The 21,219-nt window shown below is 31.2% G+C and overlaps 1 protein-coding gene across 4 annotated transcripts in view; it reads right to left on the reverse strand.

The window, feature by feature from the left end:
- LOC118196857 (2-amino-3-carboxymuconate-6-semialdehyde decarboxylase-like) overlaps positions 1-20,672 on the reverse strand; it is a 31,975-nt gene extending 11,303 nt beyond the window's left edge. For 3 of the 4 annotated variants that reach the window (XR_004759470.2, XM_035368344.2, XM_035368343.2), the window contains exons 1-5: positions 20,522-20,672; positions 17,789-17,936; positions 8,699-8,748; positions 8,005-8,241; positions 2,224-2,317 (exon numbers count right to left, since the gene is read on the reverse strand). Coding sequence is in view for 3 of the 4 variants with exons in the window: in XM_035368344.2 (XP_035224235.1) it covers positions 2,224-2,317; positions 8,005-8,241; positions 8,699-8,748; positions 17,789-17,936; positions 20,522-20,584 (592 nt within the window). In the remaining variant the exon portion in view is untranslated. The remainder of the gene's footprint in view (positions 1-2,223; positions 2,318-8,004; positions 8,242-8,698; positions 8,749-17,788; positions 17,937-20,521) is intronic. The other variant, XM_085824056.1, reaches the window with a different exon arrangement.
- Positions 20,673-21,219: the final 547 nt, after the last annotated feature.

Here is a 21,219-nt window from a genome sequence, read left to right on the forward strand (position 1 = left end):
ATTGAGGGTGTTCAAGATTTATTAGCAGAAGAAGAAACTGACGAAGATTTGATAGAAATGGCATCCGAAGCTGTAAATCAAATAGCTTCTGAGAACACTACCACTGATAAAGATTGTGAAGTTAATAATTTAACATTGAAAAAATTAAAAGAAGGCCTACGCTTAGCTGAAAAATCTCGAATTATTTTTCTTGAGTGCAGATCCTTCCGCTGAAATAAGCCGAAAATTAAAAAGGGAGCTGCAAAACTGCCTAGCTCTATATCGAGAAATTCAAAATGACCCGGTAAAAACTAGTAAGCAAAGTAAAGTTACAGATTTTTTAAAGAGGGAAGAAAATGCTAGAACATTAAATGAAGAAAGAAATTCTGAAAGTAAAAGCGATCTCATTCCACCTAAAAAACGTTCTCTATTGATTGCACTGAGCTATGACAACGAAGAAATTTATTACTAAAGTTGCGTTAAATTAAAATATGTAATATTTTATATAACACATGTTTAATAAAAATTAATTTGTATATGTATAATTAAAAAATATTTGATTTTAATAAGTTTTCGCAACGTAACTTCCCTTTTTGTACTGGCTCTGGGTCTCATACAACACGGTTTCACACAACACGCCATTTTCTAGGAACCTATCTACCGTGTTATACGAGGCTTACCTGTACTTTATTTTTTACCACGATGTTTTTAAACTGCAAAAAGTTATTGAACCGCTTTGTTTTCAACCACGATATTTTTGTACCATGGACCTGCGATGTTTTCTCTTTTCTTTCTTTTCTCCCACGATGTTTTGTACCACGACGTTTTCGCCTTGTGTTGTTTTCTCGGCAACGTTTCCGTCTGTGATGTTTTCGGAAGTGTAAGATATTTAATTTTTCATTCAAATCTATTCTGTTATCAATTAAAAAAGTAAGTGATTTCAACGTAATTTCACCAAAAAATGTGAAGAATTCTTTCACGCATAAAATTTATCTTACTATAAGCATATTCTAGTTTTTTTTTTTTCTTTTTTCTTTTTTTAAATTTGCTCTGAACTACATTTTTTTTTTTTTTTTTTTTTTTTTTTTTTCTCTATTGCTTTTTATCACTGCATTAAGAGAAAAACAATTCTTAAAAATTTCGCGGAAACAATGAGTGGTTAAATACCTCTGAATGCTTGTAGTCCAACCTGGTTCGAACCTACGCGAACGGGCTGGTTGCATGGTTGTTTTTCGTGGTTTTTCCAATATGCAATGTTAATACGTGCCAGTTTCCCTTAAGAAGTACTAAGTATTGCGTCATAAGAAACTTTAAATATTTATCGATAAAGATTCAGTTATTATTAGGAAACTAAATATTTTTCATTGTTTTCGATATTTAAATACGGTACTAAATCTAAGTAAAGTTAAGGAAAAAAAAAAACTAATAAATAAATGACATAATTTTAAGAATCTTGTCATTAAATTCGAAATTAAAGTTAAACAATTATTGGGGGTGACAAACTTAGTAAGGAACCAGTTCAGATGACAGACTTATTATGTAAAAACGCATAAATAGCAGTTTATTTGAATATGGTGAAGCACATGGGGTATATCTGCCTTGTGTTATTTCGTTCCTTTCTTTGATATTATGCTTTCATTTGGACCTTTACATTTTTACTGGATATGTTCTGAGGACCCTGTATAGAAAGAGATCTCTGTTAGAATCTTATAAATTCCATGCCTAGAAGACTAAGTCATAAGAAGAAAATGATACCCAGCATTATTAAAGTTTTTTTAAACAGATCTTTACAAAATCATCCATTTTTGTATTCCAATATCATTTTGACAGTTGCTTTTGCGCTAAATCGAGCGGTAAAGTTGATAAACAACCCGGGTTCGAATCAAAGCGAATGGGCTGGCTACATGGAACTCTTATCCGAATGAATAATATGAAAACAAGCCAGTTTCCCTTAGAAAGGCCTCCAACAAAGGCATTTCGTCCCCATAGGCAGACAGTCCTCGAGTTTCTTCGCCTTGATGAATTAACCTAATCTCATTTTTAAACAAGAAGTGCGTAATTTAATATTTATTTAGCATTATTTTTAATTAATTTTGAGATATTGCGATTGCGTTTAGCCCTCCGATATGATAAGAAAAGTGTTTAAGTTAAATATTTAATTATTCTTTCAAAAATGTTTGAAAGTTTATTGTGAACCGATTCTTTTTTGACTCACTGAATATGGCTAATGATCAAAGCACCTACCCACAAGCCAGGGAAGCCAGTACTTGCTCATGCGACCTCCTGTCTCCATATCCCATGGGTGAACAAACACTGGACATGAAAGGTCTTCTGCCGTCTGGAAAAATAAATATAGAGAGTGTTTACACATTTTTAGGACAATTTTGGTAAAGAATTAAAAAAAAAAAAGCAAATACTTTGGAATAAAAATTTCTGGTAACAGCTTAGTAATTCAATATCGTCTGCTACTTTTAAATTTATTCTTTTTTCAAAATATTGCATGTAAACAAGCTGTGCATTGAAGAACAGATTTTTGCGCTTTCCGAAAGGAAATATTCTTATTCCATAATTCAAAAACATTGTAAAATGCGTAGTATTAAAATTTCTGAGGGAAAAATAAGAAGCATTATTAATCAGAAAGAGGAAAACCGTCAGGCATTACTTCTACATGGAAAGAAAACTCCAAACGAAATACCCGAAAAAGGTACGTGCTGTTTCTAATGTTTCTAAAGTTAAACTACTGATAACAAGAGAAAATGCGCCGACGCAGAAATCAATTGCAAAGTCTTTAAATACATCTATAGAAGTAATAAATAAAATAACTAAGATTTACAATTTAAAAGAGCTAAGAAACGTTGTGTTCTTGAGCTTTTGCCTAGACATGTGGCTCGATGTAGAACAACTTGTACAACCCTGTATGAAAACTATTTAGCACGATATAAATTGAAACCTTCTGATACTCGATGAAGCATGGGTTTACCTAAATGATTGCAGCAAACAAGGTCTATATATTACGAAAACGAAAAGGAAAAAAATATATAAATCTAGTCCGTTAATGCGAAGAAAGTTTCGGTAAGGGATTTATGATTGTCGCAGGATTCTCTTACAATGCTAAATTAAAATCAAGAAGAGTGGGGAAAATGTGTTAAAACCAGCTCAACGTACTATCGAGAGAAAGTTCTATATATACAGAAGAATATACTTAAGGATATTTACAGAAGAATTCCATTTCTTTATCCCAATGACTTTATCCCAAAAAGGGGAACTTCAAGGCAAAGCAACAAGTCGTACTTCGGAAATTACTACTACATTTTTTGAAAAAAAAAAAAAAAAAATGATGACTGATACAGATAGTGCAACATAGTTACGTCTCCTGACTATCACCTGTGGACTACTGCGCCTTTGGTCTCTGGAAATGAGTTCTTCCTAAGCGCAAGACTTTTAATAGTAGTAGAAGAGGTATAGAAAACTATACCCCCTTGAAATTTTACGAAAAGCTCTTCTTTCTTGGAAATTAGGAAACAGGCTTATAGTCCAGAAAAAAGGGTTATCAGATCGAATATTTAAAAAAATACGCTTTGCATTTTAAACATTAAAAGCAGAGCTGGCTGTAATAAGTAAGAGCAAGACGCAGCTGCTAGAAGCTCTAATGTTTATAAAATTCAAAATGCTCAACTTGAATACAGAAAAACTTATTTGCATTCTGGTGAGGACTATGGAAAAAAGACATTATAGTAAAGGTTTAAATCATAATAATGATTAATTAACATAAATTATCTTACAAACTGAAATTTGTGTACAATGGTCAAACGTCAAATTATTTTATTATTAATTTTTTTAAAATTATTTTAAGTAGTTAATTTTTATTTTATTCTATTTTTTAATACTCAAGAATACTCTTTACATTTTAAACATTAATTAAATGGCCCGGAAAGCATTCTGAAAATTCTGTAAACACTCTTGTATTTTGAAAAAATAACGAAGAAGGAAAAAGTGGCATTAAAAAGTTTTTATTCAAATACGTAAAAAAAAAATGAAAGTTGTATAAAACAAAATTTATGCCTTTCGTATGAAAATGTACAAAATGTACGGAATTATAAAATGAATGTATTAAATATATGGATATGTATAAAGAATCGGTGATGTATTTCATATATTTCATATTTGTCATTCGGCATTTCGGCATTCTATAGAATGGCTAGGTATTCTATAGAAATCTGGTTCTCATACATTGGCCAACAACACAATAAATTTGATCTTTTGTTCAACTATTAATAAATTAAGAGTCCGGAAAATGCATGCAACCTGTATGGACAATATCCGGTACTTATTCATTAGCGTAAGCACTTTGGCAATTTATTACAGATGAAAAAGCTACTTATTGGATAAAAGTTGGCGGTTTTTGCGACATTTATTAAAAAGATACTCAAATTATCAGATTAATTGTAAGTCATCAAACATCAACATATTTAACGAAAGCAAACTTTAGCTATTTAAAATACAAGTTTTAGTTACTAATTAAAAGATTTTATGACGCTTTAAAAATAAAATACATTATTAGCGGGTTTTTTTTTTTTTTTTTTTTTTCTTGCTTCTTTACATGTACACAAAGCTCTATTTCCGCTTAGAAAAATCAGAGAATTGCAGAAACTTGGCATCGCGCTCAACCTCGACATCGCGCTTCGACTGTTTACCAAACACGTCTCATCGTTGATCCTTTAAGCGATTTTGCAATAAAAACTGTATTTGTATAGAGAACTGTATTACTCCAGTTTCTTTTACTGCAAGCAAACTTCACAAGCACGTATTTTTAAATTGAATTTAAAGCGAAAAGTATCACAATTTGTCTATCAAAACAGTTGAAACTTTGAAAAATGAACTCATATGAAAATGGCGACTTTGATTAACAGAAAGATTGTTTTGAGCATGGTTGCCAGAATTTTGCTTATTTTGAAAATTTGGCAACTTTACTAAGATGGATGCGATAATACGTAAGTACTCAATATCCTTCAAAGATTTAAATGAAATCTGTATTAAAATAACACCACGCCGAATAATGATTATTGGAGGAGTTAAAGCAATAAAAATCAGCCTAATATTCATAAATTTTCAGGACTTGTTTTGAAAATTTAGATATAGAACCTATTCTTCAGCTAAAGAAGTACAAATGAGCAAAGAGAGGCCAGTGATAAGAGGCGATAAAAATGAAAGGAAAGAAAATTATGAGATAATTACCTTAAAAGCTGAACGTGAAGACGGATTGAAACTGAGATCGTTAACAAGAACTGAAAGATTTTTATGAATGTGAATCGCCTCTATAAAATCTAATTGACCAACGGAAGATGTTTTTTGAATAATTTTGGCTGCAGAAAAATGCAAAATGGTCTTTCACTTTTCACTTTTAATGAACAACTCGGCTTTCTAAAAGCGATGTATTGCCATTGCCGTAAATAAAGTACTTTTATCTTTCACGCGCCAGCGTATTGCTGCTCAGTAAAGCCTAAGATATTTTACTTTCAAATCTAATCTATCTGTTATTAAGGAACAAACTAAACGTTTTGAAAAGCAAAAAACACAGTTCTTGAGAATATTTAAAAAAAATTTTTTAATCTGATTGATTTAAATAAATGTGATGAAATGTCTAATTAGAAATATTTAACATTTTTATAAGATGGCATTAGCTAGACTCGTTAAAACCATTATATCTTTTTTAATGATTACTATTTCAGGCATTTGCCGCGGAAGTGATTAGTAAAATAAAATATAATAGGATACATTTCTATGAAGGAGGATGTAGACATCCGGTAAAATTATATTTTTAAAAGACGGAGTAGTGGATAATGACGCGGACTGCCGCTCCAAAATTCCGGGGTTCGAATCTGAGAAAGCATGGATGTTTTGTAAGCGTATAGTGTCTTAGGTGCACTCAAAATACATGGCGAGGAAGAAACCCATCTAGAGGTTAGCGGTAATAAAAGAAAAGGTTTGGTTTATTTAATTATGGCAAAGCACACTAGGGCTATCTGCCTAAGAGGAGGGATGCCTTCGTGGAGGACTTTCTAAGGGAAACTGGCTCGTATACACGTTACACATAATAAAATAAAAGAAAGGTAAGAGAAGGAAGGTAGATGAACCTCGAACCGCCACTGGGATGTTCTCCCTCGGAATTTCATTAGGAGCGGAAGCTTTGTAGTTAGGAAAGCCCAGCGAAAGTTAGGAATTAGTAGTTAGGAAAGCCCAGTTGTTTAAAACCGGAATCACGTTTACCGCCTACCCTCAACAGAGTTTCGAAAGAAACATTTAATGAATTTTCATTTTCGGGATATCTGATTGGATGGCTTATGCTGAAATGAGTTCTTTGGAGTAAAACTACGAGAAACGTTGTTTTAGGCGAAACATTTTCATCTCAATTGTAGATTCTTCCGCATAGCTCTCCGGGACATCGGTTTCGGAGAAAGATGTTTTGGCTAGAAACCCTCTAGTGGTTGTAGAAGGAGAAGCTCATTTCTCGGGAAAGTTTCGCCTAGCCTCTCGGGCTATTAGATGATGATAACTCCATAATATTGCTTTCATGGATGCACAGGTGTTTCTCTTGCTGCAACCTATTGCAGACAGATATCAGCCGACAATCTTTAGATTCTTTACGTACAGATTTTACTTGACTGTGAAGCCACGCGTGAGAGAGACAGCAAATGGATATTGAATTATACTGAGTGCCTTATAGTAGGTTATACTACAGAACTATAGTACAGAAGTTACTCAACCAGGAGATAATTATAAGAAGGTAATCCTTAGTCGGAAATGTGGTCAGCATTTTATTTAGCTATTAAGTATTTAGCTTCAGTGTATGAATTTAAAAAAAAACTACTTGAGTTTTGTTATTTTTCAAAATTTTCTGTACCTTTTTGTCGTTTAATTGCAGAATTTTAGTTTTTTTAAGCAGGAGGCATGAAACATGTGCAGTGCCATCGCCGGGATTCGAACATCGGACCTCCAAATTGTCAGCCGGACATGCTATCCATTTACACCACGAAGGCACACGGTAAGAAAGGAGAAAATACTTTCTAAATTTATAAAAATGTATTAAAAATCTGATGTGGACAACGCATGATTTCCTTATACGCTTATTAAATTATACACATTTTTTGTTGTTATTTCATCTAAACTTGTTTCATTTAAAGGTGAGATAGGATCCTCCAATTCTTTGATAAAGTGTACAGTTACGCAATTGCTTAAATATTAATTTTTATTAACATCAAATATTTATAAAATTATTAACTCCAAATTCTTACCTGAAATATTAGGGTAAAGTGCCATTAAATTGGTTTTTAAATAAACTTAAGTCTTTTTTATCTTAATTAATACTATGCTCTGTAAATTATTATGATGTAACCATGAACAATGTGAAAACAAAAAGAAAAATTTTAAGTCTAGTAAATTTTTAATTTGCATTTGCAACCTGTTTTTACTGAGTTTAAAAACACTTCGAGTAATGTTCTTTTTTTGGGGGGGCCTGACGATGGCAACCAAAATGTGCGACTAGGTATTATATGATTCCCAAATACAAAATTTCAATATTTTACCGCGAACCGTTTTTGAGTTATTCAACGAACGTATGTATATCCGTGAAACAAAAAAAATTGTCAAAATGGATTCGGTAATGAACAAAGTGGAAATTCCCATTGAAATTTGAAAACTGAATTTTTTCGAGATTACTTCCTTTAGTTCGCACAAGGAAGTAATAATATAAATCGAAACAAATCTATATGTATTTTGAGTTTGGGAAATCTTCTAGCAGTGGTGCATGAAACAAAGGAACTAAAGATGCATGGAACAAAAAAGGTTGAGATCCACTCTTATAATAGGTATACTACTATACTACAGTAGTATAGTATATGAATTTAGTACGTATCTATAGTATAGTACTGCAACAGTACATGCCTTTATAATAGGTACTATATACTTATAGTACGTATACTCGAGTTACGTACAAGTATCGAGAGTTATTGAGTTATATCGAATTACCTTGTAGAAAGGATCCAACTCTCTATTATCTAAATTCCACTGATTCACATGGGATCCGATCATAACTGCCTTCAAACCTAAATTCCCAACACTTCTCTTGAGTTCTTCGGTTGCCAACTCGGGACACTGCAGAGGGACTGTCGCCGCTCCCACAAACCTCCGAGGATGATCCTTCACTACGGATGCAAGATGGTCATTCAGAAATCGACTAAAGTCTAATGTATCCTGGGGTTTAGCCTAAAAATAAGAATTAAATATTTTAAAAAAGAATCTGATGTGGACACCACATTACTTCCTTGCACGCCTGTTAAATTCTACACATTTTTCGCTAAACTTATTTCCTCGAAATATCCTAACTTAATTAACCGATCCCTCGAGGCAAGTTGAAAATGACATCAAAAATTAAAAAATTTGAAATTAAATATCCCGGTCAGTTTTTGTCAAAACGAGGGTACAACTTCTTATATTTTAATTTTTTCATAACGAATATAAAATTTTCCCAACTAAAAGTATAAAAATTAATCCGAATGGGTTCGAGAAAGGTCAAAATGGATATTTTCATTAAAATATTGTACCCAAAATTTTTCACGATTGTAATACTTCCTTTAATTCGTACAAAGAAGTAAAAATGTATAAAATTAGGTATAGTAGCCGTTATAGTTAATAAAAATTCTAAAAATTGAAAAAGACATACCCAGTAACTGAACATGACCGGAACTGTGGACAATAGTTGCACGTTTACATCTAAAACAGAAAATTTCACGAATCAAAATCAAAGTAACTTTTAAGACGGAAAGGGAAAATGACGCTTAATTTACAATTCCAACTTTTACTGTTATAAGTATTCCTTGAACCTCGATTTAAAAAGATTAAAGATCTTTTAATAGCATCAGAAGTACTACGAGAGGTTATCGATCCAGAGCTCTGGATCCTTATACACCGGAAGTCATGATCTTCATTTCTATATCCGAAACATTTTTGTGTTTGTATCACTTTTCACATTTCGTACTTCAATGTGCAAATATTCGGGTGACGGACTATGTGTGTTCAAAATTTGGTGACTGTAGGTACCCCAATGCGAAGAATATGCATGCACACATAGACACAGATTAAATTCTTTTTTTATTTAAATAGCTGCTTAAAATAGTTATCATAAAAAAGAAAAAAAAATATGTTATGATTTTATTGAGTGTTCAGCTGGAGTAATTTCACAAAAATATTTAATATTTCTAATTCTCATTATTTAATTATATTTTTATTTAAATCTATCAAATTATAAAGTAGAAAAATAAATACTGCGTTGATTGCTTGACTTCCTAAAAAACAGTTTAAATTTGAACTTTAATTGTCTAACGATAAACTGGAATGACAACGGTGGCGCGTGAAAGAAAAAATTATTTTATTTTATTATAGTTAGTAAGAATATAACGAAGTACTGAAGCAGCGGAGTTTGTTGATTAAAATTGAAAGATCTTATGTCTTGCCGACTGGCATCTGGCCGGCGCGTCGGAGATAAAAATCTTTTATTTGGAGCAGTGTTGCCACTGCTTTGCTTCTAAGCCAGTCTTCTTGTTAATAAAAACTTTATTGAATTCGTACAAAATGGGAAACAAATGAGAAACCGATTTGAAATTTGAGTTTCGAGATGTTTTTATTTCTTTTGCCTACTTATTTAAAAAATTTTCACTTAATGTTTTTATTCAAGAACATTTTCATCTATACGTTTATTACGTTTAACTAATTTTAATCTTATCTCATGATAATCTTTTTTGCTGTATCTTTTCACGATTCCAAGGTGTTGAAAGATTCAAATTTTAATATTTTCTCTCATCGGATAAAAACTATTTTGAGTGGATCTGATTCAAAATCTGAATTAAATTTTGCCTACTCTATTATAAAGCATTGTAATAGTATTTAAGTGGTTATAGGTTCTTAAGCACGAATAGTTTAAAAAACAGCTGTTCTAAATTGCATAAAATATGAGAGAAAACAAAATCTGAAATAGTTCAGAACGAAATTAAAATTATATATTTAAAATTTAAAAACATAAAAAAGAACAAGCAGATCTGAAAGGATTCAGATTTTAACGCCGCATTCTAAAACATGTTAAGGTCTTTTTATGCTCTCGCTGAGCATCGCACATTACCAAGCTACTCTTAAATTCACTCCTGCTAACACTTTGTTAGCATCCTTTACTTTTTCCTTACGCCACATAAAATTCAGCAGCAAAACCAAGAAATATTTGAAATCATAATATGCTTAGAATTGCGATATAGTGTTAGTGGTTCTCAAACTTTTTTTTTTAATTCGCTATATTGAAAACTACCGCTAAGCGGCAAACCGCCTGAAGTGTTTAACATAAAACGTATATAATGACTTTAATGAATCCACGGACTGTCGCTTCATAAAAATATTTAATACTTCTAATTAGTCATCTTTTGCTTAAGTGTATTTTTATTTAAATCGATAAGATTAAAATGCAGAAAATGTATTTTTAATAATTACGTTGAAAGCTTTTAAATCGCTTGGTTTGCTACTCAGTAACAGAACGATTAAATTCGAAATTAAGTATATTACACTTTAATGTATGGCAACACGCTCGTACGTGGAGATAATAAGTATTCTGTTTGAGCCAGGAGCAACAAACTGTTTAGAAAGTTGTGGATTAAAGTTTAGAGATAAATAAATATTCCACATTTTCCGAAGGGTAACCGTTTGGCGTTTTGGAGACAGAAATGTTTTATTTCGAAAAATGTTGCTGATTCTGGCTTTCAAATCGCTAATGGTTAATCGAAAATTTGTTGTATGCGTACGAAATATGAAATCAAAAATCAATTCGAAATTCCTAATTCGAGCTTCGAGGTGTCCATGTTCTGGTGGAAACTTACGTGTATTAATTAACATTCCATGGCTCTAAGTGTCGTTGTTTTCCCACTATAAGTGAAACATACATAGTACATGCTATATACATACAGATTCTTCATGATTTAGTTTTTGTTTTAAATAATACATGGCGAACATTTGGCGGTAGCAATTTGAAAAGTGATTCGGGCACAAAAGCAATAAAAAACAAAAAGTGTGTTTCGAGACTAATAGCATTTCTGATGTTATCTAGAAGCTAAGTTAGTCTTCATTTCAGTTTTTCACATGCATATGCCGCCGAGACGGTATAATGGTTAGGGAAGCTGACTGCGATACCGAAGGGTCCGAATTAGAATCCCGGAGAATGCATGGGTGTAAATTGTCTATTCCCTCATAGGAGGCAAATGTTCATGAGAAAAAAAGGTTCGAATTCAGGAAATCCTTAGTAATTAATATGTTGTTCTAATTCGTTATGCATCTCCTGATACATCAAATGTTTATAAATCTATATAAAACAAATTAAGTTACCTAAAATTTAACAGAAATTATAACATTAAGCTGCATGACATATAATATTAAATAATGAAGAATCTGCACGTAACTGTACAAAAGAGAAAAAGGTAGAGTTCTATATCCCTCGTTTCTACTGGGCTGATTGACGAAATTTAACTCGTTTTTCATGTCACAAAAGCGCGACTTAGAATATATATTAGATTTGTATAAAGGATTGTTTTAACTTGGCATTTTGACACAAAATTGAACTTTTCTGAAATGAAATAACGATTTTTTTTTCTATATTTCGATATTCGACTCATGTTGTGCCAAGTTTTGTAAAAATTTTTAAAAATTTAGCTCCTTAGTGAATTTGGTATATATTTATAAATATCTCTTTTTTATTAACTTTATTTGATTCTTTTTTCGCTATTCGAAATGTAGGTTTAGTTCGAATAAAATTCGCAGATATTTCCGAATTTATTTTTAAAAATTTTTATTTTTTAGTAATTCTTATATATTTTTCGAAACGATTTTTGAATTTATAACCTATAAAATTTTTAGCATCGTCTTAAAGTAGATGTATATCTAGGCATACCTGCAAAAAAATTACTGTTTGCATTCAAAATTTCAAAAGATACACGTGAATTTAATATTGGTAAGTTTTTAAATTTGGCACATTTGTTATAAGCGATAATAACGCCATATGTGGTTTACGCACATTGTTACAATCTTCAATGAACTGCAACAGTTATTTTGAACCTTAAATTTCCAAGTAAATTTATTGAGGATTATTCACACATAATTCTTTATTATCATTTTTATTAAAACGTATAATAAATATTATTTCTTGATAAATAATGTATGAAAAGCTATTTTGTAATTTATAAGGAATATTAAAAGAACGCAGCTTTTTTTCTCTTTCATAAGCGTAAATTTTTACTTCCACCATATTATCATCTGCTATTTTTAGTCCAAAGGGATTTGAATCCCGAAGGACTATTAGTTTCGTTTTGGCATTTTACGTCGGATTCATAAATGTCGGTTCATTTTTCAAACTGTTGCCACAAAATGTTAGAGTCCTGCATTATATTTGAAGAAATTAAATAATGAAAAATCTGCATAAATGTATGTATATTTCTCGTATTGTGATAAAACAACGGTACATAGAGTCATCGAATTTTGAATAACGTAATCCTCCAACGAATATGAGCATGTGGAAGACCAAATTTGAAATTTGAAATTTGTTTTATGATCGATTTCCTATTTTTTAAAACTTTGACGAATTTTTGATTAACAATCTCAAGGATTTCAAAGCGAGCAATGGCAACGTTGTGCAGAAAAAACATTTTTATCTCCAGCGCGTGAGTCTCTGTATCGGAAATTCTAAAGATATGCTCGTTTTAAAACTATTTTGCGATATTGCTGTTGCACTGGATCTTATGGTTTAAGTGCGAGGAACATGATATTTAATAAAGAAAGGTAACACACAAAATGTTAAAAAACGCCCCTTTGGACGTAATTTAAAATCTGAAACATTTCAGATTTTTTTTTTATTTAATTTAATTTTATATGAAACAAAATTTATTTTGAAGATTTCTAAATTAAGCATCATACTATACGCACTCAATATTTCTGAATATGTCATCAAAAATATTATAATAAAACATGCTGTGTTGTACTACAGAATCGTTTAACAGCGACGAATTTTACTAGAATAAAATATTTTTATCTTTTTTTTTTCTTATCTTCTTTATCTCTTTCATGACATTAAATGTATAACAAATTTGTTAAACAAACTGTTGTTTACATTTTGAAAGAGTCACTAATATTATCAAGGATCCTTTATTTCAAATCAAAATATACTTTTTGTACATTTCGGATTTAGAATAAACACATTTTTCGAAGTTGAATTGTGATTTGTCAAAGTCTGAATTCTAATCATTAATAATTAATAAAATTTTAACATTGTTATTATTTCTGTTACATTTTCTGTCATATTAGAGTTTAGCCTACCAACAGACGAGCGATAAAATTGCTGAACACTGTTAGTTTTGACCTGGGTTCGAATACAGCCAAACGGCTGGTGGTATGGCCGTTTTCGGAGTATTCCCCATGTGTAACGTATATACGAGCCAATTTACCCTAGAAAGTTCTCCACGAAGGCATCCCTTCCCTTAGGCAGATAGCCTTAGTATACTTTGCCATAACAAAAACTAAACCAAGCCAAAAACAAATTAGAATTTATTAGAAATTGTCTTGTAAAATAATATTAAAAAGTTGTCTTTGTCTGTGTACATATTGCTAAGTTTAACACTTACACTTCTATTTCTTTCGTCAACTCTGCCAAAACGTACAAACAAAGTGACTGTTTAAACAAAGTGAGTGTTTAAATAGTGAAGGGCAATCTTAAATTAAGAAATAGAGTACTGATAATTCAACTACTGGCATCGTATCTATCATATGCGTTCCGATTGGATAATTATAGTGTTTTTCGATGAGTTTCTGGTTTTCTTAGTTTGGAAATGTGCGTCTAAAAAATCGTTCATAAATTAGGCTGTTTGATTACATAAATATGTTCAGCACATGGAGAGGCTATCAGTTTAAGGGGAGTTGCACATGGAGAAAATCACGAAGGCCAATCATGCAACCATTTCGTTTAGTTGACGAAGGCATCCCTCCTCTTAGGCAGATAGCCCTCGAGGCTTTGCCATAATCACACACACACACACACACACACGTTTAGTTGAGCTGAACTCAGAAACAGTTTACTAGCATTCAGCAGTAGCTCGGCCACTGTTAGAATCATTTAAATTAGAAGCAAGTTACTAGTCTCTAATTTACTATTTGGCATTAATTTGAAATAGTTTTATATTCTCAGGCACAATAAACAAAGTTAACAAGTTAGGATTTAAACTACCAAGCCGTAGAGCAAATGAACGTTCAGTTACATATGATATTATTGAATTCACTTAGTGTTCTTAGAATCTAAGCTAAAGCTGGTACGATTATCTTCCTGCGTTACTCACCTGGAAAGATTAAACATGCGTTTAGATTAAGTGACATTAGGTTTATCTTACTGGCTGAGGTGTCAAAACGGTGCTGCAGTTTTAAATGTTAAGCTGAGGAGCAAATTAAGCAGACGATATTTAATCTTAACGTTGTTCAGTTGGAGACCGTTCTGCTTCACATAATGAATCTTCCTACTGATATCAATAACCACTTCGCTGAACCGCTCTGTCTTCAAAATAAGTATGTGTACTATCCCGCTTGTTCCTCAGATTTGTCGCCTTGAGAATGGTTTCCTTTCCTAAAAACTAAAGTTGTGTCTAAAAAAAAATAGCTTTCCACACGGAAGAGAGAATAGAAATACGACATCTACTCTTAAAGGCATGTCAAAAACAGCCATGCACAAGTTTTCTCTTTTCGTTATCTGTCGTGCTTGCATTAAGGCAGAAAACTGTATAAGCGTAAATTCTATAACCTATTTTTGAAAAAAACTTTAATTATTTAATTACCATTCAGTGAATATATACTAAAACTTCGATTACTTGAGCTTCCGTAAGTCTAAAATTTCGACGAAATAGTCGTCGGAATTAGGAATTCGAATGTAAGTCAAAGTGAATTTCGAAGTATGCATTTCGAAAATCGAACTAATTCAGTTCGAATTTTCAGTGTTTTTATTTTTGAGGGTGCAGGAGAGTTCCTTCCCTTTTGACTCATTGAAACCTGAATATATTTAGATTTATACTTTTTTTTTCCATAAAAGCGGAAATCGTATGCATGGTATACATATTTCACGATACAGAGTTTAAAATTTAAATTTTGTTTAAATTTTGAAAGATAATTTAAGCTTTAAGAGTTTGACAGTTTATGTTATATACAAGATTTTATTAACATAATTTTTTCAATTAATCTTCTTACAAAAAACGTTTTAAGTAGCTATTTTTCCGTCATAATATTACAGATTATGTAAAAAAATGCTCTTTAATAAGGAAATTATTGGTCTAAAATTATCAAAATAAATATGATTAGGTTGTTTGTATTTGATATAAGGATCGGGCCACTCGGTGGGATACACTAAAAGCTGCCTTCTGCTGACCATAAAAGTTTGTTTCCTTTTTTTGTTATTTGGTGAAAACATTCGAAGCCAAATATTAGTCCTTTGGTCTCTCTTTAAACTTTATTTACAGCTAAAATGTCTAAAAAATTAAAAGCAGTCTCTTTGAAGATGCAACTAAAATGTTAAAAGAATACAAAATGTATGGAAATGTAAAGGCTGAAAAGTTTATTAATTTTTAATTATTATTATTAATTATTACTTTATTAGTTATGAAATTGGTATTTTTTTAACTGGCGGGCGCTTTAACTTAATAGCCATTAGCCTTGCGCCACTACAAGAGCCGAAATGGAGCTCTTTCATTATGGAAGCACGTAATAGGTGGCCACATTGCCCGGACAGCTATAATCATGCCTTCTCAGGGATTCGAACCCGGGCCCATCGCTATGGCAGTCAGGGTCACTAATCACTATACCGTTTGGGCGGCGGGGGGGGGGGGGAGACTCAACTTCCTCTATGGTGAAATTCTTCTTCTATTCCAGATTCAGCATTTGAAAAATCTTAATATTCTTGTATCAAAACTGAAAACAAATGTAGAAACAAATTTAGAAGGAAAGCAGGAAATTAGAAGAAACAACAACAATTTGAAATCCAAATTTCAAAGAAGTTGCGGTTCCAAGGAGAGTAACCCGGAGGTCCAAGGAGAGTTACACCATATTTTGCTAACGTTTTTCGCGTAGTGCAGTGCGTCAAATATACCAGCAAGGGTTCTAGGAAAAAAGTCCACAGGAAAAAAGGCCACAGGAATAATGCTCACAGAAAAATGCTCACAGGTATAAATGCTCACAGGAAAAAAGCCCACACAGAAATATGCCCACATAGAAAAAAGCTCACATGGAAAAATGCTCAGTTAAGAAATATACTCACACGGAATAAAGCTCACGTAGAAGTATGTTCACATGGAAATAAGCCCACTGATAAATAATTCACATAGAAATATCCCTACATTAATGAATCAATAATTAATCGATTTGAACATCGTACACCTATTTTAATTTTCTAAAGAAAAATTATTTAAATGACCAAAACATCTATGGTATATATTGCAAAAACTTTATAACTTATGTGTAGATTCAGATGCTACATAAGATTAACAAATAGACCATTTTGAATTAAAAGGAGAGGAGAAAGGAAGTAAACATGAAACAGAATTATACAGTAAAACATTATTACAATTTTAATTGTTAAAAAAATAAAAAATAATAAATATAAGTTGCACATTTTTTAATATAAGCATTCAGAAGAATAACGAATGAGAATTTTGAATGATTATTTTATTTAAATTACTTAAAATATTTAATTTTATCATCGATTTCATCACATGATTCACGATTACCAAATGTAAATTTTTCATGTTTTCTTTATTTTTTTACTTCAGTACATCCTGTATTTACATTAGCTAATAACAAACGTTGAGAGGCTAAATCTTTTTTCAGTCCGTCAAATAAAAACCACATACTGATTATGTGATCCCAGTATGTGGTTTTTATTATTTTTTATTATGTGGCTACAATTAAATAATGAACTCAGTGCGCTATGAGAGCCTTCGCAACAATTTGTGGGTTTAGGAGATTTTTCGAAGACTGCTTCATAATGTTCAACTGAGTAGCATCATCAAAGTGCTTAAAAATGTTAATTTTATTTTTAAAATTTTAAATTTCTGCAGAGATTTTACAACTTTTTTGGCTCAAAACTTGAATAACTATCTTCAAACATAAATTTCTACAGATAAGCACCAAAAGTATGCAAAAATAGAGTAAAGAAACAAAAATTAATTATTAGCAGTTGCAGGAAAAAAAAATGTCGTACAGGGGCAGTGGTATAAAATATTACAGTACATGCAAAATTTTACTACAGTTTTCATGCTTTTGTTTATCGCCCCTGAAAAGGTTAATGTGAGCATTTGTTCAAATCTTAATAGGATTTTCACTTTATATGTAGAATAATTTCCTTCTGCAGAAAAAAAACTATATCTCATGACTTTCCAAATGCACTAAAACCATTTTACTTGAAAACTCTGGAATTCAGACTTATGAATTTCGAATACAAAGTATTCGAAACTAAGTCTGAATTCGTGAATGACAAAAGCCCAGATTACCAGTTTTCCTTGAATGTATTGTTATATTTACTCATTTTGCAGAGCTTTGCAGAAATTTTACAGAGCGTTTTAATACTTCATTCAAGGATATTGATGGGAATTTTTCGTGTGTTTTTTGTATGCAATTCAGATACTCATTAGATGAGAGCCATTTTGCTCTAATTATTTACATTTACCATATTTTTCTACGATATTTAATGGCAACATCTTACTTGTTTCATCCATCTCTCGAATTCTGTCTTCAGGACACCAGCAGTTGCTTTCAATGGCTCGGAAGAATGTTCCATCGTCTTTTAGAAGTCGCGCCTTCTTTGGGTCTCCTGAACGCTCCATTCGAAGCCATCCTCCGTAACCGTAACGCTGAAGAAAGGTTTTTAAATTAATATAAAATGGATTGGCGGGGATATTTGAGACAGTTATTATGATATTTAAGATGAAGGCAAAGTACGCGAGCGCTATTGATTTATGATTACAGGAAAAATATTTTTAAATGGCAATTTAGAAGCTTTAGTTTTAGAATCTAACATCACAGAATTTCAAAAGGTTAAAAATAAAATTTAATATAAATTAATTAATTAAAGTAATTAAAAAATTTTTAAATAATAAAATAAGTTTACATTTGACCTTTGTACGCAAATTTCAGTTTGTAATGTATTTGATGTTAATTAACCATTATTATGATTTAAGCCTTTACTATAAAGTCTTCTTTCCATAGTTCTCACAAGAATGCAAATTAGGTTTTACTGTATTTATGTTGAGGATTTTGAATGTTAGATTAGAGCTTCTAGCAGCCGGGTCTTGCTTTTACTTATTATTGACAGCTCTGACTAAGTCGTATTCCGACTTAATGTCTTGTTAGCTGATATTTTAAAATATAGCAGTTTTTAATTTCCAGCTTTTCGTAAATTTCCAGGAGTATAGATTTCCACTCTTCAGAATCCATCCATCGGGGTATGTTTGTGCTTAGAAAGAGCTCTTTTCTAGAGACCTGAGGCACAATAGTCCGTAGGTGAAACGTCAGGTACGTTGGAAAAGTATATGTGCAATACTATATCAGTCTTCACTTTTTAAAGAAATGCAGTTTTAATTTTCGAAATTTGACTTCTTGCTTTGTCTTGAAGTTTTACTCATTGGAAGTCATTGGGATAAAGAAACAAAATTTCTTCTGTAAATATAGGGCAAAACATTTTCTCTTAATTGTACAATTGTACATTGAGTTGACTTTTAACATTTTTTTTTTTGCATTGACCCCTTTTGTATACTCGTATTACATTACATTTTTCTATATATTATTTCCTTACAATTTTTCTGAATAAAACATGACCATAATACAAATGATTGCGCATGAATAATTTAAGATAATAATTACATTAAAAATCGAGCAGAAATTTCTGAAAAATTTTTTTTTATTATTTTTCCTATTACTATTTTTTTAATTTTACCACTATAAATAAGTTTTCAGAACTAAACTAAGAGAGTTAGTTATACAAAAGATCGATTTTAAATAATGTTATTTATGGCTGTGCTTAATGTACTGTTGTTTATTTTGTACATTTGACATAAAATTGGTTGACGTGTACTCTCGTTCAAAAAATATTTAGCCTCTTTCTTGTTTTCCGTACTGAATTATTGACATGACTAAGGCCTTCCATTCCATAAATGCCAATTATTGTATAAAACTGTTATATATTAAAAAAGTAACAAAATTTGAAAGGTTTCAGTTTTTAAATTACGTCCAAAGGGGCGTTTTTTTAACGTTTTGTGTGTTACCTCTATTTATTAAATATCATGTTTTACATACTCAAACTATAAAATTCAGTTCAACAGCAATATCAAAAATTAATTTTAAAATGAGCATATCTTTAGAATTTCCAAAACAGAGTCTCGCACGCTGGAGATAATGTTTTTTTTTTTTTTTTTCGTATAGTGTTGCCCTTACTCGCTTTGAAATCGTTCACTTTTTTTGATCAAAAATTCGTTTAAATGTTACAAAATATGAAACCGATAATAAAACAAATTTCAAATTCAAATTAGAGCTTCTACATGCCCATATTCTATGGAAGATTACGTTATTCAAATTTTGATGGCTCTAGGTACCGTTGTTTTATCACTATGTGAGAAACATACATACATTTATGCAGATTTTTCATTATTTAATTTCTTTAAATATAAGACAGAGCGATAATATATCGTGGCAATGATTTGAAAAGTGATACAGCCTTTTAGAGTTTTTAACGCAAAATGCCAAACCGAAATTAATAGTCTTTCAGGGAAAATTGGTCCTTTGGACTAAAAAATATGTATTAATAATTTTTATGTATTTTTTCCTTTATTTTATGATTTTACGGCTTTATATCAGTTTTATATTTTGACAGCTTTATATTAATAAAAAATTATGAATTTTATGAATAACTTTCTTTTGTACTTAATTAAATCTTGATCATGCCGATTAATGGCTGATGCATATTCGGCTATCGATCCCTTGATCAACATTGACCCGCTTTAAAATTTCATCTTCCCCCATTGGATCATTACCGATCCTGTTGGCAACCTCTGTTCTAGAACTAATCACGCTATCACTTTAAATTAGAGCTTTTATTACAAATAAAACGTCATGCATGAAAACTGTAAAAGAATTCATTGAGATAAATAGCCTTTATAAGCAATAAATAATGAGCCAACCATAATTATTTCAATTAAATTAAGCAGTGTGTTATGTAAATTTTTCAAAATATAAATTCGCAGATATCTTTGTTTTCAAATGAAGCTTTCGTTCAAAAGCCATTTTGCAGCTTAATCGAACAGCAATAAAAAAAATTTTAAATTACAAATTCGAAAAGGAATTTAACAATGATTTCCTTCGCTCGATTTCGTTGACAGTTTTCAGGCTTCTTATATCAAAACAAATATTCGATCTTTTCATATGAGGCTTCGATATTTCCTACCTGCTTCAAATCTGGCCATTCGGGTGGTAAAATATGGGTATGGAAATCCAGTCTGAACGCCATTTTTTCACATTCGAGACTTAGCTAGTTAGTCCAATCAAGATATTTGGCGAATACTCGAGAAAAGAAAAACGGTAAACAAATTCGTTTGACGTCGATAATGATTTTGATAATATAATTTTATCATTTGCAGAGAATCTCACTGAAAGATCAATTTCGCAACTGTTGGCAGAATATCACGATTACGCAGAATGTAAACAATGACCAAAGATGGCATAAAAAAATATTTTTCTTACATTATAAAAAGCATACAAATCAACGTGAAGAAATAAGCAGCAGAAAAGAAAAGTATTGAGCGCTACACGTCGCGCTCTCCCCCTTTTTTTTAAATAATGAAGATATATATGTAAAATTTATAAATTTATATATGTATATATCTATATATTTAAAAGTTTTGATAAAAAATAAAATAAAAATGAGAAAATTCCTGCACTTGAACTGCAAAGGATTGAATTTAAGAAATTATTAGCATTTTTCAAGATTTTTTTTTAAAAGATTATCCTACGCTAGATAAAAAATTGCATAGGGAATTAAAAGTGCTACTGTTATACAAAAAATAATCTTAATTGAAACACAAAATTTATGCAAAAACCAACACTCATAAAATGCGACAATACCCTAGAAAAACTGTACATCAA

This window comes from Stegodyphus dumicola, chromosome 9 (assembly GCF_044657685.1).
Source record: "Stegodyphus dumicola isolate Sdum_Otavi_A_Nest chromosome 9, ASM4465768v1".
NCBI lineage: Eukaryota > Metazoa > Arthropoda > Arachnida > Araneae > Eresidae > Stegodyphus > Stegodyphus dumicola.